The sequence below is a fragment of the Pelmatolapia mariae genome, linkage group LG17, assembly GCF_036321145.2.
Source record: "Pelmatolapia mariae isolate MD_Pm_ZW linkage group LG17, Pm_UMD_F_2, whole genome shotgun sequence".
Classification (NCBI taxonomy): domain Eukaryota; kingdom Metazoa; phylum Chordata; class Actinopteri; order Cichliformes; family Cichlidae; genus Pelmatolapia; species Pelmatolapia mariae.
Window position 1 is genome coordinate 12,680,348 of NC_086242.1, and position 27,556 is coordinate 12,707,903.

The following is a 27,556-nucleotide window of genomic DNA, read 5'->3' on the forward strand; positions in this document are numbered from 1 at the left end:
CACACACAAGGCGAGTTTACACAGTGTAACAGGGCGTTTACACTTCATCAAAAACCAACATACTTGGAAGTCCGATAAGAAAAAATAATAACACTCACGTTGTTATTGATAAGTTGTTCAAAAGCTATTTAAAAAAAATTAACTGAAGCCTGCTTTTATACCTGTTCACTACAGCATTAATTTATAACAAGGAATTTCAACAAGGAACATTTTGAAATAGGGCCTTCCGCAATCGATTTATCAAGTCTTGTCTTGTTCACGTCATCACACAGCGTCTGTAACGAAACGGCATGCTAGCTGAAGTCGACGAGGAGGTTGTAAACATTTGAGTTTTCCCGAGGAGACTGAACACACATGGCACCAACAGATCAAAAAACGAAGAATGAGAAGTTTGCAGGGAAAGAGGGTGACTTGGCGAAAACAAAAAATGGCGCGAAGGGTGTCAAAAAGAAAAGAAAATGGATCTCCGATCAGAAATTATTCAAAGGCAGCGTAAAAGAAGGTACAATAAGGCTGAACGTACACGTAAATACTACACAGCCTCTATCTTTAAATAACATAGGAACCGTGAGAAATCAATTCATATTAAGATTAGAAGTTAATCCGTGTTGGGTTAATTCAAACGACTGTCAACACAAGAGCATGAGCATAGTCTAGATAAGTAATAACATTGAATCTGATTTTTTAAATGGTTTGATTTGCCTGTATTTTAAATCTCTGTCTTAACTCTTCAGGTCAAGGATTTGCTTTCAACAGGAAGCAGAAAGTCAAACATGAATACAACAAACTGCTGCGAAAGGAGAAGAAGAAGAACCCGGGGTCCAAAAACCTCTACAAAGAAGAGTATCCAGAACACCTCAGGCATCTGTACGAGGCAGAGGCAGAAAAACTGAAGAAAGAAGCCTGGACGAACAGAGTGAACAGGAGTAAGCTGAGGATGAAAGGGCAGGCGAAAGAGATGGGGGAAAGTGATGAAGAGGATGATGATGAGGCACAGCAGACCAAGGCAGCTGGTGAAGAAGAAGTTAGTGGGGGATCTGAGGTGAAAGAGTCAGTGTCCGGGAACCAAGCTGAGCCAACATCAGCTTCACAGAGCGAAAGGTTAGCAAGTCTGTGCAGACATACAGCACTGTGCCAAAATCATGAAGCAATCCTCATTACTTTATATTTAGCTTTCAAGGAGCATTGACTGCTTTTTTGGTCACTTCCTTGCTTGTTCAGCCACTCAGCACTGACGTATGAATCACTGAAGCATAGAAAACACACCTTGTTCAAAGGATGGAACAGTGTTGTGGCTACACTGAATCACTTTGTTGCTAGCAGTTTGTTGCAAAAACAAATTTGTTCTTACCTAAAAAAAATGCCAAAGATAAAACAGTTTGATTCCCAAAGAGCTACTAACTGAAAACCTGGCATATCTCAGCATGGTATGCATTGTGTCCTATAAGGAAATGAGGGGTGGACCACAACTTTTACACAACACTTAAAACAAGAGAGGGTGGGGTGGTGGAGAATGCATAGACAAAGTCAGCTTTTATAATGTTGGGTTTAAAAAAAAAATGTTTGCTTGTTTCCACCAGTCTTCCAATGAGCAATCGCATGAGAAAAAAAATGGAGAGGAAAAACTCTTACCAGAAGACAAATGAAGAATTTGAGAGGATCCAAGAGAAGCGGAGAAAGAAGAAAGAGGTAACATGTTTCACTAAGTAAAAGAAAAGTAAGATCACAGTCTTTCATTTTTTAAATGAAAAAAGTTTTTAAACAGCAGACTGTGTGTTTGCTGTTTTTAGGAGTACTTGAAGAACAAGCAACAGAGAGAAGAGGCCATCCAGAAGTACAAACAGAAAAAGATGGAGACATTCCAGATCCTAAACAAAAAGACCAAGAAAGGACAGCCAAATCTAAACCTCCAAATGGAATATTTACTTCAGAAGATACAAGGAACTGGGAAATGACTCCTCCTCAGAACTGAATGCCAGTAGAGGACTTTACTTAAAACCTCATAGGCTGAATCAAGGTTGCGATTTTCTGTGCAAAATCAAAGTGGAAACTTGTGGTTGTTTTGATCGTAAATTACTTTGAGATATATATTGTGATTTCACAGTATTATTTGCTCTGACCACTGAAAGTCATTGTACTGTCCAACCACAAGATGGCATCATAAGAAATGAAGTGATGACAGAGCATGCTTTTATTTTTAAAAATAAATAAATATATAATTTCCAATAATGTGCTTTTATTTTGAAATAAGCCATAAATAAAACTTTCTTTTGGCCAATTTTCTGGTAGTCAACAAGTTTAGCTTTTATTTCCAAGTAAACCTCCAAAAACACAATAACACTCATCCCGCTGACAGCCTTCATTATGCTGCTGTCTTAATTACGCACTACATAAACATGTTGCACACATGTAGCCTGCATAGAGTAAGCTCACTCTGCAGCCCCATCTCTGTGAGAGCAGCGGGTGGACCCAGGCTGAAAAGCCTCAGGCTGCCTCCTCATGACATCACATGGTTGCAGAATGACTTGTCTAACACTCGTCTGTGAGGCAAGACTTCCTAAACACAGTGTGGTCACAGCTCTGTTAATACTGAGAGCGGATACAAAAGGTTTCAGTTTGTTGTGCTCGTCATTTGTAGAAGGTAAGAGCTTTCCTTCCGTTTCTGACTTATTTAAAGAAAAAAGGGACAAATGCAAACCTGTGCAACTTGTAGATACAAGAGCTGAGGAAAGAAAGAATTCGCCAAGAGTTTTGTATATGCTGCAGAGGAAGGCCCAGAACTTTACTTACATTGTTTAAGTGTCTTTTAACTAGCCTGTATTATAGGGGATTTGTCTGAGCTTACAAAGTAGGTGGCAGTGCTGCTTAGTAGTATGTACTCACTTAGTTTGTAGCCAAGTTAAAATTTGCACTAATTAAACAGCCTTCAGAAAAAATCCAAATTCAAGACTTGACAATCCAACACCTGCCTCTGATATTTCACTTTCAGCAGTGTTTGCTGCAGATTTAGAATTCCTGACAGGATAAACTGCGCTCCAGCTCGGAGCAGTGCAAACAAGACAGCACTTCAAAACAAAGGCGCGAGGAAAACACATAGGGGGACACATTAATTCATCTGCTGCTTGCAGCAGTCTTGCAGGCATTATGCCGTCATGTGTTCTGTATGGTGGAGTATTAAGATAATCCTTTACTGTGTATTTACATACCTTTGTCAGTGGCTTACTAGAAAAGGGAAGTGCAGTTTAGCTGTAGTGCTCTGCTACTTGTGTAACCACCTTAGTTTTCTTAAAATTGTCATCATGTTATTTTTTAATTGAGTACAGTTCTTTGTCTGTCTTACAGGAACCTGCAACCAGTTTTAAGTCTGTCTGTAAGCCACCAAGTTATCAGTGATCTCGTCATCTGCTGCTACTTCCTGCCTCTGTTGTCATGGTGACTCTAGGAGGCCCAGAGGACTGAATATAGGGCTAATGAAGAGGACTTCAAAGTACATGCAACCTACCACCCATCAGTGATCATAAAAAAATAAATATATAACAATAAGAGAGACACAGCGAAACATGGAGGAGGAGGAGGACGGGGTGAATGGCTTTGGACGGAGCCCAGAGAGGAGGGGCTCTGACTGGGGTCGCATTGCCCTGCTGGACAAGACCAAGGAGTTCTTCCAGACCTGTGATGTGGAGGGAAAAGGCTTCATCACTCGCACTGATATGAGGGTTAGAGATGGAGGCTGTGTGTGCTTCTGTGGACTTTACACTCTTCTGTAAAGTCTGCAGGCATTTGACAATTTTACATTATTAAGGCAGATATATATAAGACATTTTAAATGGTAGTTAATGAATCAAGGATTAATCATTCAGTGTATATACTGTCAGAAAGTAAAGCTTAACCAATCCATCTATTAATATCATTACTGTAAACATTTTCCACCAATTAGTTTAATAATTGTGCCAGCTCAATATGAATATTTATTTCCTTTGAAAAACAGGGAGGGGTCAGTTTTTCCTTGACACTCTTACTCTTTCAGCGGTTTTTAAAAATCCGTGGAGGACCTGTGAGTGCATTAAGCCGCTGCTAAGAAGAACAACAGTTCGAAAGGACACGCTTTTACCTGTGGAACAATTTAGTGTCCTGCGGGGCTTTAATAACAGTGAGCACCGAGCAGGGAACACTCAGTGTCACTTTTTCAGTTCATATTACCGTTGCTAAAGAACTCGGAGCACTCAAACAGCCTGAGAAGTGTTGGAGCAGCACGGCTGATGGAAATGTTTATGAATATAATGCCACTCTCTCAGCGCACAGGCTGCAGTGAAGAGCACAGGCAGGAACAATGCATGCAAGCCTCTTTTTAAAGGTCTGACCATTAGCGAGCTGTGTTTCCAGCTAATTAGGGCAGCTCTTGTGGGCTTGTGTTGAGGTTTTTTAATAAAACACTCTTACATTTAAAAAAAAAAGTAAAAAAAAACTCAGTGCAACTGTTAGGTCAGTGTAAGCTTCGTCTGAGCTGTGTCACTACAGAGGAAAATGTACTGTAGCAGATTTGAGGTGCGAACTTATCATGTGACATTTATTTATTGTGTCTTAAAAGTAACTTGCAGTGGTTTTACAGTGAGTGTGTTTCATTTTGAAGTGGAGTTCAGCTCACCACAGTGGTATTTTAAAGTCCTTTTTGTTTATGTGTTTCTCCTGGCAGAGGCTCCACAGAGAGCTGCCTCTGTCCGCAGAGGAGCTGGAAGACGTGTTTGACTCTCTGGATACAGACCACACGGGTTACCTCACACTGGAGGCATTCACCTCTGGATTCAGTAGGTTTCCTGCCATCAGAGGCTCTTAGCTTGGGTCACACATATCACACTTGTTACTCCAAATAGCTTTCTCTATGTCGAACCTGAAATAGAAGACATTACTATAGCATCAAGTTGAGTTCAAGTTGATTTTGAATACTTAAAAGTATCTTGTAGTTCTACAAACACAAAAAAAACAGAGTGGCTTCAAGTGCAAAATACAATAATAAGGAATAGTTTGTAAAAATGCAGGCAGGGCTGATTTGTGACAAGAGTAAAAGGGGAAGTTTACAAGATGATAGTTAGACATGCTATGACTTATGGTTTGGAGATGGTGATACTAAAGCAAAGACAGGAAGAAGAGCTGGAGTGTTAAGGTGTTCATCAGGAGTGACCAGATGTAGGCAGGACTAGAAATGAGTACATCAGAGGGACAGCTCAGGTAGAGCGTTTTGGAGAGGCCAGGATAGGCTGGTAGGAGACTAGAGAAAGGATGTGGAGATAAAGCTGCCAGACAATAATGAAAAGTAGAAGACCACAGAGAAGATTTGTGGATTTAGTGATGTAGGCAGATGATCCACTGTAGCGATCATTTGCCTAATGGGAGGCAGATAATGGGAGCAGCTGAGAAAAGATGTGTGAAGTCATGAAAAGCTTTTGAATTTATCTTTCAAGCTTAAAAGCTGAGGGTGTGTTTCAGGTCAGTTTTTGCATGGTCGAAGGATCTCTGTGACTGATGACCAAAATCAGGCCCCTGGCCCAGTCTTCAGGGCTAAGGAAGCCCTTTATCAGAGCCAATGGGAAGCCAAGCTGTCAGGAGTTGAGGATGAGGAGGAGAGGCACTTCTGCATGCTGCTGGAAAGCCTGGGAGCCAGTAATGTATTTGAAGAGTGAGTTTAATCACAACAAAACCTTATGTGCATTATTGTTTTTTGTCACGATCCATTCTTGACAAACCTGTGAGCTAAGTTGAGTTTTGTCTCTCCCTCTTTATCTCCTTCTCCTCTCTTTCTCCAGTCCAGACGAGGTGCGCAGCCTTTGGATCCAGCTCAGACGTGATGAGCCTCACCTCTTGTCCAATTTTGAGGAATTTCTGGCCAGGGTCACCCATCAAATCAAGGAAGCTCATCAGGAAAAGAAGGAGATGGAGAGCGCCCTCCAGAGGTAGTAGGGCAGAAAACACATACACAAGGGGCAAGGGAAAAGGGGCTTTTCATGGTGTTTTACCCATTCACAAGGTTTTTAGTCACTATGAGTGTGGAAGAAATATTGGACATGAGGTTCAATATAGGGAAGGAAAGAGAAAGAAATACAGCATTGTGCAAAAGTCTCGAGCCACCCCTAATTTCTTTATATAAAAACAGGTTGCCTGTTTTCTGTTTGGATTGCTCATATGATGATTGTGGGCAGCGTTGTCCTGTTTTTATGTTTCATGCTAAAAAAACATGTGTGTGTGTGTGTGTGTGTGTGCGTGCGTGCGTGCGTGCGTGTGCGTGTGTGTGTGTGTGTTTTGTGTGTTTACAGTGTGCTTTGAGAAATTTAGCTGTTGCCAACCAGATACTATCCATATGATGTTGATGGTGGATCAAATTCTGATAGTACTTTTCTGCGTCCATAATTCAGTCAGACACTAACTTCTGTTTGTACCTCTATCTGACCTCTTCAGAAGAGGATTTGAACCAGAAATTTCAAATCTGGATTCATCACTTCATAAGACATACATCAGCCTTTCCTCCCTGTTTCCTTTCCTTAAGAATGTCTTCTTGACAGCCACTCTTCCACTGAGATCATTTCTGACAAGGCTTCTGTGAAGAGTACATGGATCAAACGAAGGGCCAGATGCATCTCTCAGACGTTGTGCGATGTCTTTATTGAATTTTTTCCCCTGTGTCTTAAGGACATGACTTTAAGATACTATTCATCTTCTTTTGTCCTCCACTTGTCCTCATATTTTAACGACACTGCATACCATCTCAAGAGATGCCAGGTTTTTGGCAAGACTATAAGTAAGGAAATGCATATGCTATATACAATGTTTTATTTATTTACTTTGTTTTAACCAACACTTTATGGCCCAAAAACCACCATAAAGCCAATATGCTTCTTATGCATTAGCCCCTAAATAATCAGTGGCATAAGGGTGGGATTGTGTTTACATTGTGGACTCCAGCCAGAGCCTGCTGCATGGGATTTACCTGTAATTCTCTATAGAACAACATCTTTATCCATGTCAAATGACCACTAATCTAGATCCACACTCTGATTGCCTTCTACTGGTGTGGAAACACATTAATGATATGATTGAGTGAACACAGAGCAAAGGGGGATTTTTTTTGTACTGTATATTAATGTATTTACTCCCCTGATATGCAGAATGACATACTTGATGATTATAGTCTTTTGTCTTTGTAAACGCAACGTGAGCATCAGTGGGATGTAGGCTTACTCATGGTACTGCGTGGCACCATGTTACAGCTTGTTATTCTTCTAAACTTAACTAATTGGCTGCTGGGGTCTTAACGATCATCACAGGGATTGTACTTACCAGTAGTCTGAAAATGTGTTTGCATGTCAAGTGCTCACAGTGTAGACAGCAATGTTGTTCTGTTTTTAGATATTACATGTACCACCTTGTGTCTTTCATTGATAAATAGTTTACCTTAACGTGTCATTTCAGGAAGGCAGCAACACATGACAGTGAGATCCGGTATTTATATGAAGAGATGGAGGCACAGATCAAAAATGAGAAAGAACGGCTGCTGCTAAAGGTAAAAGAGCTCAGACATGAAGAAAATCTGACAAAGAAGCATCTCCTTGGCAACCGAAGAAGTAAAAAAGATTCAGAAATACAAAGCAAGATGTTTAAAGTCCAGTTCTGTATGCTGGACTGCACTGTACAGAAGTGCACTCTCTGACACAAGATGACTAACTTCAAATTTAAATAACTTTCTGTGTGCTCATTTTAAATCTGAATTCAACACAGCTGGGATAGGCTCCAGCACCCCCGCGACCCTGAAAAGGATAAGCGGAAGCGAATGGATGGAACACAAGTAAAAAGGAAAAAAAGCAGTTCCTTATGGAAGCTGATAGTCTTCCACAGTCAACCACTAGACAGTTATTTCAGTAAAGTGGAAGACCACTTTCTGCATTATCATAAATTCTGGGTCTTTCAAAGAGAGAGAACAAGCAGTAGTAATGATGTAAGCGTAGCTTTGCTTATGGAAGGATTATATCGTATTGACAGCAGTGTTTTTACCTTTCAAGCTAATTTTGTGCACTTTCTTTTAACCGCAAGTTGAAGCTTTTCTTCTTCTGCTCCTGCAGGACTCTGAGCGGCTTCAGTTGCGCAGCCAGGACCTGGAGCACCAGCTTCTTACGAAGGAGAGAGAGTTGGAGCAGCTTTTCCAGAAGCAGAAACGGGTAAGTTAATATGGACAACGCATCCCAAAGAAATTCTGCAGTCATGTTTAATAAGAACATCCACCATTGTAACAGCATGACAAAAAAAATTTAAGCTCTCTGTAAAAACATTTGTTATGTGTAACTATTGAATAGTGGGCTTGTGGCATTACATCTGTCGTGTAGAGAGGATTTACACCAAACCTCACTGTTTTGTTCCCTGTGCAGATATCCCCTAAGTACACTTACCCAGCATTAGTGTATTATAACTCCTGTGAATATCTCCCTATTTAGTTAGAGCACCAGTGCTCTGAGCTGAGCAGTGAGAAGCAGGAGAGCCACGTAGAGAACGTCAAACTGAAAATGACCAACAATGAGTTGTCCAGAGCGCTGGAGAGCACCAGCCAGGAGCTGGTGCTGGCCCAGGAACAGCTGTCTATGCTGCAGGAACAGGCCTCCCGGCTACAACAGGAGAAAGAAATGTGCGTATAAGCATTGTTTGTATTAACTGTGTTTGCCTGCAGTGTGCAAACAGATGCCATAGAGGAGCTATTTAAAAGCAAGTTTCTTCTGTCTTGTTTCAGGGAAATGTACCGAGTAACTGAAGGACTGCAGAGGGAAAAGCAAAGTCTAATGAAGCAGCTTGACCTCCTCAGGTATAATGAGAACACCCAGCACTTTTCAAACTTGGGCACTAGTTGGAGTTTACATCCACTGCATAAGTCCATGAGTTTTTGATGAGCCTGTATGCACACTTTTGAGCCTGTGTGGACTGGAGACAATCCAAAAGTTGTACAATCATTCATGCCAATGTTGAGTGGATATAAATTTCTGACCACAACTATTGTTTTACTCATTTTGGCTCCTGGTTCAGTCCTAACTGGCCAAACCCTATGAATCAAACTCCAAGGTTCAAGGATTTGCAAAGCAAAAAACACTCTTTAACATCCCTTCTTTAACTTTCCAGAGAGATGAACAAGCATTTAAAGGATGAGCGAGACTTGTGCTGTGGTGTAGTAAGTAAATAGTATTTTATGTAACTGCATTAACTCGATTACAGCACTAGAATAGCTGAGTAATGCACCTTCTTTTTTTAAACAAGCCTCGAACCTCACTCAGAAAGAAGCAGAAGCAGAGAGCGGGCCTCGGCAATATATTTGATGACAGCAGCCAGCCGGCAAAAAGGTGATTCATTCATCATTCAAGTACTCTTTTTAACAGAATTCATCCCTGTCAGATTGCTTCCTATGCAACAATGACAAATGTGATGTAAAAATCATGCATCAAAGGAGGAAAAACAGAGGATGTCTGATTCCTTATACTCACAAAAAAATAGCCAAATTAACAACTAGAAATATTAGAAAACTCAAGTGAATTGATCCAGTAAATCCTCTGTTTCTCCTCTGTCCCCAAAGAGCCTCACTGTTGGTGGATGGGTCCTACCTATCTCTGGAGGCCTTGCCTATAGAGCACCTTCAAATCGTTTTTGTTGCTTCCTCCTCCTGTAGTGAAGATGACACCACCACTGCCACCCCTGCTCCCTCCACCACAGCTGCTAGCAGCCCTGTGTGCCAACAAAGGCCTTCAGCGAATAGGAACTCTGGCTTAGCCAATGGTCACATCAGCCCCGCTCTGCCTAAAGTGCACGACATGAAGACAAAGGCCAAAAGGCTGTCCACCAAAATGGCCACCAACAAGAGGGTGTTGGGGAGAAGCAGAGACAAATCAAAGAAAGTTGAAATTGATAAGAAGGTGGCAGAAGAGGAGGAGGTGTTAGATGCCCCGCCGGACGGGTGGCCCCTCCGCAGAGTCATCTCCATAGAAGAGGACCACCTACCCCACCTGCTCCAAGGAGGACCTCAGCCCTTACTGCACCAGGTCAGCGAGGAGGAAGACGAGAGGGATGAGGAGGAAGAAGATGCCGGAAGGAGCGACCTCAGTGCTTCCCCACGTTACATCTCAGTGTCAAAAGAAGCTCCTCCTGCAAGGAAATCCTACTTTACTCAATCGAAGAAGACCCCGCCTGTTTCTCCAAGAGGACAGCCTGTGGGAAAGGAGACCTCACAGGTGTGTTTACAGCTCCCCACTTTTATATATGCTTTTATATAAGTTACTGGAGAGGTAATGAAACTGTCTTTCTAATTGCTCGCCTACAGAAGGCGAAAGAACTGTTTGCCCCAGACCGCCTGTTTAAAGTGGTCCTGGTTGGAAATTCCAGCGTTGGGAAAACATCCCTGCTGCGCTCCTTCTGTGAGGGCGGTTTCCACCCTTCCACAACTGCTACTGTGGGTGAGAAGAAAGGCAGTCATATTTTATTGATGTTTCAGCCCATTTTAAACAGATCTGAAGGGCATGTGTGCGAGTGTGGCTGTGGATGCCTTTCCTGAATACTGGGGGGCGATTTAGCATCACATGAAAGGGCTTGTGAAGTCACACTGCCTGTCTGAGAGCCCTGGCACTCATTGTACTACAGATTATGTCACTTTGGATGAATTTTCTTTATCCTTGCTTTCATCTTTTCCAATCCTCCTTTTATGCCTTGTTGTCACCACCTTTCTCACCCCTTTTTCTGCTGGAATGAAGCACAGGCACTTTGATCCCCCTACTGGCCATTTATATCATTGCTCCTCTGTAGTGAAAATGAGAAGTAAAATCAAGCCTAATTTAAATGTGAGAAGTGTGTCCTTATATTATGTTCTATTATGTATTATATGTTATTATATGTTTGTTTGTTTTTAAATCAGGTATTGACTACAGTGTGAAGACATTAACATTGGACAATATGCAGGTAGCCATGCAGCTTTGGGACACTGCAGGCCAAGAGAGGTGAGTGACCCCTTCCTTCAGCATATTTCAGTTAACTGGTTGGATATAAACCACTAATATCTTGCAACTTGAAGCTTACCAATAAAATACTAATTAAGAATATCATATCAAAAGTCTGAATATATAGTCAGTTTATTGCAACCTTTCTCCAATCTTAGGTTTAATCTGGGAGAAATTGTGAGCTTTTTTATAAAAATTATGACTTTGCAATCTCAAAAAAAAAATTTCACACTTGCAAATTCCCTTTAATTATGCTTTTACCCTGCCTCTGTATTACTTTTTTTTATATTTAAATTTTTTTTATAGAATTGTTCTAACATGCCCTCTTAATAAACACAATTCCTCTTGCAATACTTTATTTTACATGAATGGAAGTGTATACAGTATATACAGTTAGGTTAATAAGTTTCTGAAGACTGAAAATTAGAGATAATGTATAAAAATGGTTTTTATTGCACTTAATGCATTACTTTTGTCAAAACCTTTGAATTAAATCCAATACTATGGACTTCTTGAGTGTTTCAAATCCTCCGTAGAAGTGAACAGAAACAAAATTACAAAAAAATGTGTCGTATTTCCAACACTTGAATGTTTTCTTCATGAATAGTCACTATAAAACAATAACCATGTAGTATTATTGTAGCAGTATTGAGGTGGATGTACATAATGTATTCTTATACTCACTTTTGAAAAAATGGGCCACTGTGCTGACATTCAAATCCTGCTACTGACACAGGTACCGCAGCATAACCAAGCAGTTCTTTCGCAAGGCAGATGGTGTGGTGGTGATGTATGATGTTACAGTGGAGGAGAGCTTCAAGGCTGTGCGGCCCTGGCTCACCAATGTTCAGGTTGGACCTTTGACCCATTCAGTCCTGTGCAAGTCTCGTTTTGTTGCATGCATGGTTCAGTTCATCCAATTTTGGAATTCACATTATTAAAAGCTGGGGTTATTGCTCATGACGTTTATGCAGTTCACATCTTTGGCAAATCCTGAAATGGGAAGCTCTGGAACACTGTTCTTTATTTTCTTAGGAAGCAGCAGGAGAAGGGATCCCTATTCTCTTGCTAGGTAACAAAATGGACATGGACGAAGACAGGGAGGTGTCATTTAAAGAAGCTGAGCAACTTGCTTATGTAAATCTAATGCATTTTTGTGCAAGTATTGCCTGTTCTAGGACAACAGTGGGTCTGAATTTGTGTACACACCCTTTGCAGGAAAACAAGGTGATGTTCTTTGAGGTCAGTGCCTACACGGGAAAGAATGTGACAGAGTCCCTGACCCACCTGGCCAGGTAAGATCAAAACAATCTGATACACAGCACACTGGGGCTGCATTATGATTCGCAGCAGATGTCAAGCCTTTTTTTTCCCTCTTTGTTTACTCAGAGTGTTAATGGAGCAGGAGGACAGGGTGAGAGATACAACAGTCATACTCAGCACTCAGCCTGTGAAGAAGAAAGCCTGCTGCAAGTGAAGACTCAAGCTAACACAAAGAAAACCTAAAACCATAGGAAAAAAAAAAAATCTTTGTACTGCTATACTCAGTTTATTGAGAGGTAGATCTTGTTTTTTGTTTTTTTTTCCTGTGGAGATTAAAATGTTTAAAGACAAAACTGAAAAGAGTAATGGACTTTAAAACCAGGAAGGCAGTAAATGCTTAATAGTAAATGCAATATACGGTAGAAGTCCGTATAGTCTGTGTGAACAAACTGCTGTCAAACTTTAATGGAAAGGAGCTTCTCTACAGTAAAACAAAAAGTTGTGCCATTACCTGTAAATGCTAAATCACAATTGTCTCTTTGTAGTATTTAGAATATTCCTTATTGTAATTAAATAAAATCCTTTTAGCTAAGAGAATCAGAAGTATACTGTAGCCTTTTCATAACTGAATCTTTGCTTCAAGTTTGAAATGAAAGCGGGATAAATTATTTGATTCTTTGACATTTTATTCATCACCACATTCTTTTTTTTTTTCCATATTCTTTGTTCATCCGATCTCTAAACAAAGTGGTACATGGCATAATTGCATCATGTTTGTTACTGTTCTGAGGCATTGTTCTCTTTTTTCTGGCACCAAAGTTCTCAGTAATTAAAGAAATAAATTCCATTTCACATCTTTCTGAAATTAAAAAATGAAAAAGGATTCACATGCAGATACTTGCTAAAAAAACAAAAAAAACAATGAATTACTGTACTCTCTATACAATTATACAATATGTAATAAATGTTACTAAAGGTAAAACAGTTAATGACTGTGCTATAATCCTCTTAACATCACACAAGTTAATCGTTTTCCATTCATTGTAATAATAATAAATAAATGATTTTCATTTCATACATCAATCAAAATAATTCTCAGAAACAGACCAAAAAAAAAAATCAAGTAGGATGATACATTCAATGAGGTGCCCGAGTCAATCAAGTTGGTACACATGATGGCACTATTGCTGATAGATGCGTGCCTATTGTGATGACATCACCTAGATGCTGACTTGATGGCATCCAATCAGATGCGCCCAGATGCCCTCCCTGGCAAACTGGAATGCTTGTTGGAGAGCCTGTGCCCTCCCCCTCGCTGACCAGAGGGGCTGAGGCTAGGTCTGCGGCACGGCTTGGTCTGTTGTTCCTAACGCATTTTGTAGTCGTGGGAAATGGCGGCCTCGCATAGTTGCCCTTTAAAATCTAGCTCAAGGGTGAACTCCAGGTCACGCTGCAACAAACATTACCAAAAGCGAATAGAAGTAATCAGTTACAAAGAATTACACACAACCAAAAAGGCGAAGGACAAGCAGCACTGTAAGAAATATTTCCTTAATTAAAAAGAAAAGCGATTCTCTGTTAATTAATAGCATGCACACAGCAAATAAACAGGACATTTTCTATTATTAACAATAACTACAGGGAAAATAGGACACATACCATTATTTGAATATTTTCTGTTATTTAATGGTGTGTGGTCAGGATACAGAAGAAGCAGCTACTTTTCAGCAGCTCCCTTGCCACAAGGGGTCACCGTAGTGGGTAGCTCTTCCTGACGCAGCCCCAAAGGGGATTTTGTGGCTCAGGCTGGAATTAAACCAGCTACTTTTTGCTTGCTAAGCAAATATGCGCTATTGGAGGCAGTCTACAGTAAAACAGGATGTTAAAAATATGGCATTTTTTACTAATTGAAGGTGTATCTATAGTAAAAAGAGGACTTTTTCCACTATTTGTAGCCATATCTTTATTATATTTCTAAGTATGTTGCTGCTGTTCTAATTTAGGTAAAGGATTCAATATTCCCTTTTTAAGTCTAGAAAATCACCTCTCATATCTTGAAAATTTTCATTCTTACCACATTCTTCTCGTTGGGCCTGACAGCAAGACTGCCAAAGATCTCCTCTCCCTTCTTGACAGTTAGGTAGTCCTCTAAATAAAACACAGTCTGCTTCCAGTGTGTGCTTGGGGCATCTGGAGCTAAAGATAGGATGTGATGGAGTGCAAGGGAAAAGGCAGGGAAGTGAAAATGAAAGATGGTGGAGATGATAAAGAGAGAGGAGGAGAGAATTTGAAATTAGGTTAAAGAGGAATGGTGGTGAAGCAGTAAGAACAGGCAAGGAGGAAAGTAGTAAGGGGAAATAAAAAGATTTACAGAATAGTCTTGACAGGCACTAGACTGCCTTCGGCATGTTAGCATAGAAGAAATATAACAGCAAAGTGCCTGAAATTCTCTCATCCAATGGGAAAAATACAGGGGCAGATAGAAGAGATCTCCTTCGGTGATGCTCAGCCTCAGGGCCAACAGACAGCCAAAAAATAGAACCTCCTCTACGCGATATTATGTAAGCACCGGATGCGTGAATGTATTAACATAAGCTTGCATAACAGCTTTCACTATAATAGGTGTCCTCAACAGCATGATGACGTGTGCTCGGTGATTCTGCTGGTTCAAACACTGGTCACGTAACACCAGCAGAGTGTAGCCAAGAGCTAAGGTGCAGAAATGGAGCGCCATCCATTTAATATCCACTGATTCACTGCTCAAACTACTCAAGTGGCTGCGGGGCGAACCAGAATGTGAATCTGCTTAACGGTGCAAGCAAATCTTCATGTATCCTTGGCTACAGTTTTATACATTTTATAAACTTTTGTGGTGTAAAATAACTGAATAATCTAGGAGAAATAATATTTCTCGCTCACCTCTCATATTAACCCTGAAGGACATGTAGTTTTATTCTTTCAGGTTTTGAAATCTGTGAATCGCTGAACACCTCAGTTCAGTTCTGAGACACACTTGCTGTGACAAATAAAACTGATCACAAGTGAAAAAGAAATGTCACTCATTGGTGTTTCAGTTAAATAACGAATGGATTTGGAGAATGTGTGTTTTAAGGCATAAGTTTCAGAAAAGATTAATACATCCGAACTTTTTGTGAGTGTAGACATTTAAAGTTCCATAGAATTGTTTTATCATTGAAAGTGAACTACAGGAGTTGCCCACTCTTTTCATAAGCCTTTCTGTTGCATCGCATTGGGTACATTGCAATAGAGTCCTGATAGACAATCCTGGGAAGTAATTGTCCTTGTCTGCTATGCAGCATAACACAACCTCACTATATAAGCACCATATGGAGAAAGTAATATCAAAAATGTATAGTACAGTACTGTGGAAATGGCTTGAATCACCCCGTCATTTCTGTATATTTTCCTTCAATGATGGGAAATAGGTGCAGCAGTTTGTTGAAACGTGCAAATGTAAATGGAAATAGAGTATATAGGACAAAATAGAGTTTACAGCTCTAATGAGCTTGTAAGTCAATATTTGGTATGACCACCTTTATTCTGCAACACAGCCTGAACTCTCTTAGACAAGCTTTCTTGTCATTTCTTTGAGTTTTATTCAGGAATAGTTCTCCAGGCTTCTTGAAGGACATTCAGAATTCTTCTATGGATGTTGGCTGTCTTTTGATCTTTTCCTTGTTGGGATGATCCAGCACTGCTTCAAAAAAAACTGAGATTCAGGCTTTGGCCAACCCCTGATTGATAGTTCGATTCATGACTGATAGTTCCATGTGTGTTTTTCTGTGTTTGGGATCATTGCAATGCTGATGAATCAAACTGTTACCAATCTCTTTCCACATTATATTGCATGGTGGCACAAACCTAACTGCACTTTTCTGTGTTTGTTATTGAATCAGTTTTGACAAGATCCCCAACACACCTCCAACTCCACAACAAATTCATCTCCAAACCATGAGAGAGCCTCTGTGTTTTACAGATGGCTGTAGTGACTCTTTCCTAAACACCTTGGTGCATATTGATGATTTAAACAAATCCAAAATTTAAGTTTTGGATTGATCACTCCATAACACCTGCTGCCACTTATTTTCTGTCCAGTTCTCGTGTAATTTGGCATACCTCAGCCTTTCATCCCTGTTTTCCTGCTTTAAAAATGGCTTCTTTACAGGCACCCTTCCTTTCTCATGAGACTTTACTGAGCCGTAGATGGATCAGCCAAAGTGCCAGATGCATCTTTCCTGGAGTTTTTTTTATTTTTTAAAAGACATGCATTTCAGACACTGTTCATCTGCTGTAGATAATTTTGTCATTTCTTTTGTCCTCCACCCGTTCAGTGTCCTCAATTTTGTTAATTAGACTACCCAGCATGCTCAGAAATGTCAAGGTTTTTAACAATAGATCTTAGGAATCACCTTGTTGGTCCAGAAATAGTATTTTAGGGCTGTTAAACTGTGGTGTCTTTGGAATTTTTGATAGATTCAGCTAAAGAATTGGAACAAATTATGTATTTTTGCAATGGATTGCTAGTCGCAGAGTTCCAAAAGATAAAACTACAATTCGTTTTTTGCTACGTTATCTGTTATGTGTGGAAATAAAACTGATTCATCCCTTGAACTAGGTGCCTTTTTTTAACGCTTGAATGATTCATAGGTCAGTGTTAAGTGGCTTACCAAATAAGAAATATTCCTCTTCCTTAAAATAAGTGAAAAAGCAGCCAATATCTAAAGAAAAACCCTGGAAGATTATCAGAAAGCTGGGAGAACGACCAGTTAAACCAGTTTAAAATTTTCAAGTCTGGTTACTTAGAATGAAAATATTTAAAAAAAAAAAAAAACCAAACAAGGGTTGATCAAGACTTTTACACACATTGTACCAAAATATATGACACAATTTTTTTCCTATCTGATTGACCCAGAGGTTTAAATCTCAAAAGTCTTTAAAATAAAAAAAGGCTCCTGTTTAGCCTCACCAGTGGAGAAACCAGTCTTCTTGTGACATTTGGTGAACTCAATGGTAAAATAGGTGACCAGAGCATGGACGTAATCATTGCGCTGAATCTGCAGACAGAAGGCTGAGGTGAAGGACAGGTCCTCTGGCTTCACAGTGTAGATGTCCACTTCCTGAAAATAAAATTGCCAGTAGCTGCTGTTATACATGTCAGGGCAAATGAGCTTGAAATCTAACCATGCTATTTCAGAATAGAGCCACTGTACAATCACAGGCTTGCAACTTGCCACCACCATTTGCGATCTCTCACATACACATGCGGCACATGTATGTCAATGCTTCTTGATTATTCACCATGATTACTGTGCATGTGCAAGAATATGTGTGTGTGAGAAAGCCCACAGGTTGAATCACGGCTGGCAAATGAAGCCTGCTCGCACTACACATGCTGTGTGGGTGTCCTCCCTCATGTCTACAAGGGAGGGAGGTTTTGTGCATGTGTGTGTGTGTGTGTGTGTGTGTGTTTTATATCAAACTCTGCCTTACTGAGGTAGCCACAGATCTAAGTACTTTGTCACCTGCTAGGCATCATACTGGTTTCAAAATAGAGGAGGAGCAGGTGCATCTCTGCTTTGCATGTAGATGATGCTGTATTTAGGAGGATGGAGGGGGATTTTTATTTTAAACTGCAACCTGTTCATCTTGCCCAGCCTACTGGGCTTTGGAGCACTCAGCCATGTGGCGTCACCATGACAGATTGTGATTTAACACCTCTGTCCTTTCCAATGATACCAGGCCAGTATCGTATACAGCAAATTGTAGGAGGAAAAAAAACCCTGGGAGCGACTTTGTAATTTTAGCATGCGAGGAATGACTGGCAGTTTGAATTAAGACGCGGTGAAGTGGCTGGCAGGGGTGGGTTGGGGTGAAGATGCCCTGAATACATACATGTAAAAAAGATACCTGCAGTGAGAATAAAATTTCAGACAGGCATGTCAGTGGCTAAGCCCCTCCATCCTAACACATGAATCACCTTTTCTGAACACAAAAGCAAGACCATCGCTTATCACACTGATGGAGAGCCCATTTCATTCCCACTGGTGACTCAATGCCTGCTCTTGTGTGACATTTCACCATCGCACAGAGGGAGAGACTGAGTGAGACCTCCCTATTCACTCAGACTACTGAGGCCTGACATTGTTTAAAATCAGAGAATGGGACACAAGATGAAAGGAACGGTGGAGTGATTAGAAAAGTGAAAGTGAGAAATGAGACTATAAAATGATGTGAGAAAGAGATAATGAAAAAAGGGGCAATGAAGACATAAAATACTCGGAATAGAAAGAAACATGATATATGGAGAGAAAAGGGACAGTGAAATAGAGAAAAGGTAAAGGTAGAGGGGACAAACAAAAAGGCTATCACCTCTGTGAATGCTCTCATCCTCTGTTCATTTGAGAGATGAAAGACAAGCTTCTGTTGTATCTTCAAGCATGAAAACAGAGCTGCAGCCTATTACAGCCGGCCAGAAATCTCTATTATGTACTAGAAAATAGACTCAATAGATGGGGAATGTTCACAGTGACAGAGTATCACAGCTGTCTGACTTTTTCTGGGAATTCATGTACCCAGGAGATAGAGGGGGGGGAAAGTGTTTGGATATGTGCCACAAACAGGTATGAAATCATACTGTAGACAAAATGCGTTCACAAACTGGTGCAAATGCAGACTAACCTTCAGAAGGCAGGCGTTCGTCACCACTTGCTTGGGATCTACCACATCTACCAGAGGCTCTTTGATGGCCACATTGCGAATGCAACTCATGTCGAACCCATATACGTTTTCCCACCCTGTACATACAAAAAACAAACCAGATACCCATGTGAATGACCATGCACACAATATGTGTTTTCTGGATTTTTTTTCTCCTTCAGTTTTCAGGCACAAGCAAAGCTCTGTTCTCCCTGTTCCTGCTAAGCTGTCAGCACAAAAAAGGTAGCAGAGAAAATAAAACAGAGCGCTTAACTCTGCCAGGAAGAACAGTCCCGCTGTCTTTCTGTCTATCCAGGCCGTATGTGGAGAAAGACAAGCCGTCCCGAAAATATACTCTGGCCTCCTCCTCTACCTCCTCCAGAATGTCTGGCATCCTTGTTTTATTATAATTTGGGCTGAAAACACACCAAAAAACACATTCCCTCCCCCATTCCCTTCACTCCACCTTGCTTTGTCAGGAGGCCAAACACTAAGTCTGTATCATGAGATGGTGAGTGTGCCACCAACGCAAAAAAAACTAAAAATAAGAGTGTGAGGGTTTGGGGTAAAGTGAGTTCTTTTGGGATTTATGTGAAAGAACGTACCTTTATGTATGTTTAGATGTAATAAAGCACAGGAGGCCACCTGTGCAGTGAAAGGGAACTCAGTAGGCGTTATTGACCCAGATTCAAAGCCGATGTACGTACAGGTTTGAATGGCACCTTTAATACTGGATCACAAGGTTAAGCTCAGCCCTCCAGCTGTGTTAGCTATTTGAACACATGCCGTGAGTTTGGAGCAGAGAAAGCAGTTCAGGATAAAAAGTAACACACTGGTTTAAATGCTTTTGAACCTCTTGCTGCACAACAGGTTTCAATGCTAGATTAAACTACTTCCACTCAAATTAAAAATTATTTGCATTCACCCAATTTTTAATCTTATGGTCTTTATGGCTATAACGCTATAAATACCCTGTACATTTTAGCCACTTTTGCAGAAGGTACTGCTTTTTACTGTGGCATGTTTTGTTTTTTTTCCCCCTTGCAGTCACTAATCAGCATTTAAGAACAATCTATCACTTGTCATTGTCACATAAAGTACTGTTTGGTTTTATAACCTACAGCTTCACTGTTTTGGTTCAGTCTTAGAAGTAGCAAGCTCTTTCACAGGACTATGCACTGAAAACATCTGAAGCATATGAGGCAGGCAGGAATAGCTCAGTAGGTAGAGTGGTGGCCCCATGATCAGAAGGTTGGGGGTTCGAATCCACTGAACGGCTACCCTGAGGTCCCCCTGAGCAAGGTACCGTCCCTGCACACTGCTCCCTGGGTGCCCAATGGCTGCCCACTGCTTCAATGAGTGAATGGGATAAATGCAGAGAGGAATTTCCCCATGGGGATCAATAAAGTATACATTACTATTATTACATTATAAACAAGTTGCTCTACTAGTGAGGAGAGTGGAACCCAGTATTTTAATTTAGCAAATGATGAAGTCTAAAGCTGGTCAAAGAAACTGACTTTCATTTGCAGTCATGTAAAAAAAAAAAAAAAAGAAACCTTTCACAGGACTATGCACTTTAGCAGCTTGTAAAACCACCTTTAACAGCAATCTCTACATGACTTTATCAGTCTCTCACATTGTTGTAGAGGAATTCTGGCCCACTCTTATTTACAGTGTTGCTTCAGTTCCTTGAGGTCTGTGGGAATTTGTTTATCCACAACTCTTAAGGCCTCAACGCAGCATTTCAATCAGACTCAGGTTTGTGCTTTAACTGGGGCATTGCAACAGCAGTATTGTTTTGTTTTCCATTTTTAGCCATTCTGTTGTACCTTTGATGCTTTGCTTGGGATCATTGTCTTGCTGCATGACTCCTTATCAGACCATATATAAAGTAGACAGAAAGGCATGAAGTGGGAAAAGAAAGGGCCTCGGGTCTGACCCAAACCTAGGCTGCTACTTTTCACCCTCACAGAGGCTTTCTCCCAGCAAAGTAAACACTTGTTCAGTCTTTTTCTACTTGTACTGCCACAAACATTAACATGCCAACTCACACCTGTAGAGTCTGAAATGTAACTTTTGGACTTTTTGTAATCTGGTTTTACTGACTACTTAAATCAGTTCGGAATACAAACCAAATTTAAACAAACATTCATATTCATATTCTATGCACTTTATCTACTACTCATCCACAGGAACCATCAAGCTGTGAGGCAACAGTGGGCACTAGTTAAACACAGCTGAGAGGAAGACCAAAAGAATTTAAATGAAACTGCAACAAATGTACCGTAACTACTCACAATGTATCTTAAAGTCCTTGTACTGCCTGTCTTCAATGGCTACCACGTAGAGTGCTGCTCTGTCAGGGAACATCAGGCCTCCAGGTTTCTGAATACAAGAAGAAAAAAAAAAGTCAGGTATCCAGTGAACACACACACACAAAGGCCATCAATCACTCATACTGTTCACACACCTGGCATGTAATAAAAGATCACATGTGCTGAGTTCAAAGCCTGCTGACAGCCATTGAGGTTAGCAACCTGATCATTCATGTATGACCTCAGCATCTGGCGAGCAGACACATGCAAGCGAGGGTACAGTAAATCCTCCACTTCATCGCTGTGTGCTGTATTTATGTGTCAAATAGCCTTATTTGTCCAGCCAGCCACTCACAGACACACACGCACATAAAGCCCTGCTTAACTCCCCAAACCTCCTGCAGCACCATCTTACCAGCCATTTGTCCCTGGCAAAGATGACCGTGTTGAGCATGGACTCGTAGAAAAGACAGTAGCCCATCCACTCTGAGATTATAATGTCCACCTTCTCCACAGGCAGCTCCACCTCCTCCACCTTGCCCTTGAAGATGGTAATGACTGCAGTGTGCATAGCCACAAAACAGCAGGCAGTAAATTACTTCACAGCTTCTTCATCAGATTAGAGCAAATGACTTTATTCTCAAATGACAATGTTTGTATGCCTTGGGATTGCTGTAAATTAGTACAACTTAATTAATGTTGTCATCTGGTGCCTGTTTTTTTTTTTTTTTTTGGTGCATGCATTTTATTTGTCTCATTTCCCCATTCTGACATCTTTGACCTCCAGAGGAAGAAGACACCAATTTAAAGAGGTGTTACACGGCAGGGAGTTTGGCATTACCAATTGACCTATGATGTACAGTATATAATTAATTTCATTACTAAATATAAGGAAAAACAATTTTAAAAAATGTATACATTTTCTCAGGGCAGGTTTTCATTCATTCAGTGAATTTAAGCCATCTGTGTTCCACAATATTAATGAATGCAGTGCACAGATGCTTTCCTTCTAAAGTAGCATAAAGGGGCAGTTACTGAATTTATGCCAAGGTTTTGTAAATTGAGCTTGTCACAAAATTTCATTTATCAAATATTCAGAAATTACAGGAAAATTCAGCGATTCAATACTCTGCCCCTAATAACACAACTGGAGGTTAAATTACCTTTTTCTAATGACTGATAGTCAGTTCTACATCTACTTTTGGAATATTTATACTGTAGTTATTAATGCATAAACGGAGGTCCAGACATAACTTTACCACTAGCCTTTTGGGAATCAACTAGTCTATGTTTAGGGGATCAAAAGCCAAGTACCTGAAATGTAAATATAAAAGATTAAATTAAAACCAGTCTAATGTCAGATATGTAGGTTATAAAACCAAGCATCTGTTTCCCATCCTCCCTCTGTGAAGTTCAGGGTGGCATTTTACAATGGTAATAAGACCCACTGAGGGGATTCTGATTGATGGCAAAGATTAGTGTTATTTGACATCAGAGGCGAGCTGCCATTTAACCATCAGGACTGTGACTAATATTGTCAAGTGTGACGGTAATGATGGAAATATACAGATTTTACACGCTACTTCTCAACCAGATATATTTGCATCGTTCTGTCTTCAGATATGTGGATATGGGATTATGGCAGTAATGAGAAACAATACTTCTTCTTACCATTGTGCAAGTGATTCGACTTGATAATCTTCTCTGAATATTCAGATATACTTGAGCATTCAATCTGCAGGATCACAGAAAAAAAAAAAACTTCCAGTTAAAAGGTTGAGACATGGAGTTATCGGTCTATCTTTAAATAAAAAAAACAAAAAAAAACAAACACTTTTTTGATCAATTTATCAATAATTAGAAAATATTTCATGGGTTTTAGTGTGAGTAAACACACACAAAAAATTAATCAAATCCATCTAAAAACACTAAGGGGCTTTTTGCATCTTCAAGTGCAAATAACAGTGTCTATGGATGCAGCTGCTGTTCTTCCAGATAAGTCATCTCAGATCTGGTGCCAAATGAAAACTCATGATTAAACTTTCCTATTCATGGGTGTACTACAGCCTATAAATCATACATAACTGTGGGTTACAACACCAACCTGTCACTTATAGCTGTTCTCTAAGGGGAGCCAGATGTCTCTTATTGCCTCTGTCTAACAGAGTTTGCCCGACAAGCTCTTAAGATACATTTTAAAAAAGCCAGGATACTTTTTTAAAATAAATGTATTTGATATGGAGGAGTCAGAAGTCAAATATGTGTAGACTGCAACTATTTCTCTCATAAAGATTTAAACAACAGCAGTGAATGTTTGATTGCAGTGAAGCATTTGTTTGTGGTCAGACAGTTCATCTATTTGTCTCACCCCGTACACATGTTTGGCACCGGCGTTGGCAGCAAACATTGAGAGGATTCCAGTGCCGCTACCGACATCCAGGACTATTTTATCTTTGAACACGTGCTTGTTGTGGTACATGGCATTCCTGTAGGTCAGTGTCCGCACCTCATCTTTCAGCATCTCCTGCAGTGAAAATAAGAGTAAGAGTCCATGTTACCTGATGATTTTTCCAGTACCGGCACGCATACAAAGGACCAAAAACTCAACTACCAAAGAACGGTGTGATTCATAAAAATCCTCAAAGGAATACATATTACACATTATGTTACATAATGGATCTACATTGTGGCAAGTGTGGGCAGTTTTGAGAATACATTGATTTTTTTTCCATGAGTAATGATATGGAAAAGGCAGTATTTAGGCCAAAAGCTTTAGTGACAGTGGCAGAGCTTCTTGAAATAGACAGGAGTACAACACAAAGCCTTTGGGGACATCTCCCTGAGCCCATTCACATATCCCACTTTCCATCTTTTTCACTTTGCACTGCTTTAATCAGGACACACTGGTTGACTGCAAGCAGACAAAAAGCTGACCTATATGCTAAATGCAGACACTGTTTAAGAGGTCTATATGTCCCTAAACTTTTCCACCATCTCTTTTACACATACCAAGGTCATTAGTTGGGCTGTGGCCTTGGCACTTTACTTCAGATAGTTTTAAAAGACAAACACTTTTTACTACTGGAGTGCTGAATATGGATTTTTACCATGCTTATAATGTTTTTTAGTGGTACTTGGTAATAGAAAAGCCTTGTTTTTTGTCAGTTGTCAGCTACTCTTAAATTCCCCTCATGAAATCACTTTTAATACTTAAAGTTTGGTTCATGCTGGGAGTTTATTATTCGATAAATTTAATAATTTCAAATATGTTGCAGATGCTTTTGTTTAAATCTCAAACTCCTTTTAAGGACAGATTCTGAGAGTTCTGTTTTTATTTGTCTCCATTTTGTTGCGTTTAGTCGTTCGTTAGGCTTTCCCTTGGCATCTGTTACCTTAAGTGGATCTACTGAACTGAAGGTTTGATTTCTGTATGCACAAGGTTCATAGTTATTGAAAATACAGCATAAGAATATGCATCAAAATCAAAATAAAAGTCCAATTGTCCTTGTATATTATAGTGTTAAATCAGTTTAGGTTATTTTTTGACATATCCTACTAGTGTAAAGCCAGCCAAGCATGGTTGAAATTCCTTGGCAAAGGTAGAAAGAGTCAAGGGGGTGCCTTTTTTTCTTTAAATTCTAATCATACCAAGCTGCTGTTTTTCCAGCCCTGTCTGCATACCTCATGGATGCCAAAGTGAGCATAAGAGTCAAAGTAGTAGTCCCGTGATGTCATTTCCTCGGGGCTGATGAACTTGGCAATCTTGCCTCGACCAGGACAGGTGGCCAGTGCTGCTACATGAGGCGTATGGGGGACGCAGGGCACATGGTGGGTAGTAGGCACTGGTTTAGGCAGTGGGGAGGGCTGAGCAGACTGAGAAATGGGGGACATTACAGGCTGCTGCCTCTGTTAAGGACATACAAGAAAAGAAAAAAGGGAGAGTTTGTAGCATCATTTAGACATCACAGTCAAGTTAATGGTTTAAAACGAAATTATGGGAATACATAGGTTACAGGTTAATAATGGTCTTCTAGAGAGATCATTAAATTCAAACCAAGAATAAACTCTGAAATGTTTTTTTTAAATTGTATTGTAAAGCCATTTCCATAACACATATGATACAGCGGTGATACACAGTGCACTCATGGAGGAGCCGGCAAGAGATGCACGTTCCGCTTCAGCACCAAGGACAGCGGACATTATCACGTTTAGCAGCCCATGTCCGTGCATCAGTAATGAACCACTTAATCAAAATGCAAATATTCCATATGCATCGTCTATTTTAACTGCAATTGCATGCGTCTTTTGAGTCTAGAGCTGTCCTAACATCTGCAGGACACTGGGAAATGCACTTTACTTAGCTTACAAGCCATCAGTGCAAAATCTATTCTTAAACTCGTCTTCATAATTATCGCTGAAAAATACAGAGATATGCATAATATCTACACCAAATGTGTTGACACGATCAAAAAATACCAGACGGAGAGTTCACCGGTCCCGCTAAATACGGTGCAGGACACCACAAGGTCCCTACCTCTGAGCTGTCCGCCTCCGCCATCTTCCGCCGTAGCAGCAAACAACGCGACGAATGCCTCAGTCCCATGAGAGCTGACGAGATTTAGGCTACAACTCTTTTAAGTGTTCGGGGGCTCTGAAATCCTAATAGAAACGTGGGAAAAATAACAGAGAGCCACAGAATATGACTGGAACACACGGAAAAGTGAGGGTCATTCTAAGAATGTATCACAATTTCTTACAAATTAGGCTAAACCCACTCCCGGTGGAAAGTTGTGAATATGAATTTGAGCGAGGTGAAACGTTCGGATATCCATACTATAAATGCGATACAGGTTGTTTTTAGTGGGAGGACTCAGGGAGGCAGAGCAGTCTATTGGCTGGAGAGATGGTGTTGCGAGTAGAAGGTTGTAGGTTTGATACCAGCACTAGTCGGTCCTTCCGTTAAAACCCTCGTGCGCCGCTTCAGCGTAACCCGCTCGCTCATTTTTACATCTCCGGTAAAAGCAGGCTATCAGAGAAGACGCGAAGTGTAGCCGCACCACCACCAAGAAAGACATTCAGTCGCGTATTGCAAAGGCAGTTCCACAAAAATGCTTCTCATCAGCCACTTCATCTCTTGGAAACAGCTCTCATCACAGGGACTCCGACACCAAAAGTCGCATCTTTTTGTGTTAAAGCCCTTTTAGTTGTAACGCCGAAGGCTTTCTCCGACGAGAAAGTTTAAAAAAGGGGAGTTCAAACTGCTTAGTGTGCACCCGCCTGCCCGTTAAACTGGGACCCCGCTGACGACATGAAATGAGTGGTGACAAAAATACAACTGTCACCAAAAAGAATAGCTTTATCTCTGCCTTCTCAAAGCTAGATTCCTTCTCACACCAGACTTTCCCACAGTTAAAGGACCCAGGCAACCGGCACGATTCTCAGTGGCTCGCTTATATAACACAGGTGTTTGAGTTGGAGAAGGAAAAAAACCCAACTGCAATACGAACGTGGTATGCTAATTCTGACCATGAGGCTGTTTAATGTTGACAGAGGTGTACGCTACCTATAGGTCCCTTAATGATATCTGGATTAGCTGTAAATCGATTACAGGTGTGCAGCTTCCGATTAGTAGCAGTAAATAGTTTTGAATTACTTGGCACAAAGCCTATCAGAATCGAGGACCAACGTTTTAGAATTATCTAGACATAAAGCCAATCAGCTTCAGAGGAAACTTTGAATCATGTTATAGTTACATTGTTACTTGAAAGTTGATTCCGTTTATAATTTCATGGCAATTTGTGGAAAGCTAAAAACGATTTTGACGATATGTTTTTTCAGTGTTACAACCAAAACGCACAAAAAGTTATTTGGCCCGATTCATGACTGAGTAGTCTACCGCAGACAAGGCATGGAAACAGTCATGTATTCGTTGTCATATGAAAATCAGTCAGAGCAGGTCCATTCAAACAATGCACATATACATAAATTTCTGAGGACATTTGTAGATACTTTATTCGATCATTTCCGTTTTGGAATCTTTATTTTAAGTATTAGAATATGTCCATCCATCCATTTTATGTTGTCGGGGGACAGCAGCCTCAGCAAACCATTCCCCTCCTCCTGGACTCACCGAGGCGTTCCTATAGGCCAGCCAAGAGATGTAATCTCCAGCGTGTCCTGGGTAGCCTCCCGGTAGGACATCCCCGGTAAAGCCCGCTCAGGAGGCGCCCAGGGGCCCACCTCACACAG

At 40.5% G+C, this 27,556-nt stretch overlaps 3 protein-coding genes across 5 annotated transcripts; 2 read left to right on the forward strand and 1 right to left on the reverse strand.

Annotated features, from left to right (window-relative positions):
• The first annotated feature begins 281 nt into the window (after window positions 1-281).
• On the forward strand, window positions 282-2,258 carry ccdc59 (coiled-coil domain containing 59). Its single transcript, XM_063501294.1, has 4 exons — window positions 282-502; window positions 735-1,101; window positions 1,581-1,689; window positions 1,791-2,258. Exons 1-4 carry the CDS (start codon window positions 355-357, stop codon window positions 1,953-1,955), a joined length of 789 nt encoding a protein of 262 aa, XP_063357364.1. The 5' UTR covers window positions 282-354; the 3' UTR covers window positions 1,956-2,258.
• A 269-nt stretch (window positions 2,259-2,527) lies between these two features.
• On the forward strand, window positions 2,528-12,838 carry cracr2ab (calcium release activated channel regulator 2Ab). 3 transcript variants are annotated; one of them, XM_063501252.1, is made up of 18 exons: window positions 2,528-2,641; window positions 3,343-3,716; window positions 4,694-4,805; window positions 5,485-5,674; window positions 5,802-5,948; window positions 7,462-7,552; window positions 8,109-8,204; window positions 8,478-8,665; window positions 8,768-8,839; window positions 9,151-9,199; window positions 9,286-9,368; window positions 9,599-10,250; window positions 10,340-10,472; window positions 10,928-11,009; window positions 11,746-11,860; window positions 12,045-12,146; window positions 12,228-12,304; window positions 12,399-12,838. In XM_063501252.1, exons 2-18 carry the CDS (start codon window positions 3,561-3,563, stop codon window positions 12,484-12,486), a joined length of 2,433 nt encoding a protein of 810 aa, XP_063357322.1. In that variant the 5' UTR covers window positions 2,528-2,641; window positions 3,343-3,560; the 3' UTR covers window positions 12,487-12,838. The 3 variants fall into 3 exon arrangements, with proteins under 3 accessions (XP_063357322.1, XP_063357324.1, XP_063357323.1); XM_063501254.1 differs by having other exon boundaries at window positions 9,692-10,250; window positions 10,343-10,472; window positions 12,399-12,827; XM_063501253.1 differs by having other exon boundaries at window positions 9,692-10,250; window positions 12,399-12,820.
• A 108-nt stretch (window positions 12,839-12,946) lies between these two features.
• Window positions 12,947-26,580, reverse strand: prmt8b (protein arginine methyltransferase 8b). The gene is made up of 10 exons (XM_063501255.1): window positions 25,842-26,580; window positions 24,989-25,213; window positions 23,676-23,831; window positions 22,979-23,042; window positions 21,723-21,865; window positions 21,290-21,377; window positions 18,972-19,087; window positions 17,260-17,410; window positions 14,347-14,468; window positions 12,947-13,722 (listed from the first exon to the last, which is right to left on the reverse strand). The coding sequence occupies exons 1-10, from the start codon at window positions 25,908-25,910 to the stop codon at window positions 13,639-13,641; spliced, it is 1,218 nt and encodes a 405-aa protein (XP_063357325.1). The 5' UTR covers window positions 25,911-26,580; the 3' UTR covers window positions 12,947-13,638.
• Between the last annotated feature and the right edge of the window lie 976 nt (window positions 26,581-27,556).

Coding starts and splice junctions, on each gene's coding strand:
- cracr2ab (XM_063501252.1), top strand. CDS start 3,561: ATGGAGGAGGAGGAGGACGGGGTGAATGGCTTTGGACGGAGCCCAGAG. Junction 3,717..4,693: donor TCACTCGCACTGATATGAGG/GTTAGAGATGGA, acceptor TTCTCCTGGCAG/AGGCTCCACAGAGAGCTGCC. Junction 5,949..7,461: donor ATGGAGAGCGCCCTCCAGAG/GTAGTAGGGCAG, acceptor GTGTCATTTCAG/GAAGGCAGCAACACATGACA.
- prmt8b (XM_063501255.1), bottom strand. CDS start 25,910: ATGGGACTGAGGCATTCGTCGCGTTGTTTGCTGCTACGGCGGAAGATG. Junction 23,043..23,675: donor GTGCCAAACATGTGTACGGG/GTGAGACAAATA, acceptor GTGATCCTGCAG/ATTGAATGCTCAAGTATATC. Junction 13,723..14,346: donor GGCCCAACGAGAAGAATGTG/GTAAGAATGAAA, acceptor TGTTTGTTGCAG/CGTGACCTGGAGTTCACCCT.
- ccdc59 (XM_063501294.1), top strand. CDS start 355: ATGGCACCAACAGATCAAAAAACGAAGAATGAGAAGTTTGCAGGGAAA. Junction 1,102..1,580: donor TCAGCTTCACAGAGCGAAAG/GTTAGCAAGTCT, acceptor TGTTTCCACCAG/TCTTCCAATGAGCAATCGCA. Junction 1,690..1,790: donor AGCGGAGAAAGAAGAAAGAG/GTAACATGTTTC, acceptor TGCTGTTTTTAG/GAGTACTTGAAGAACAAGCA.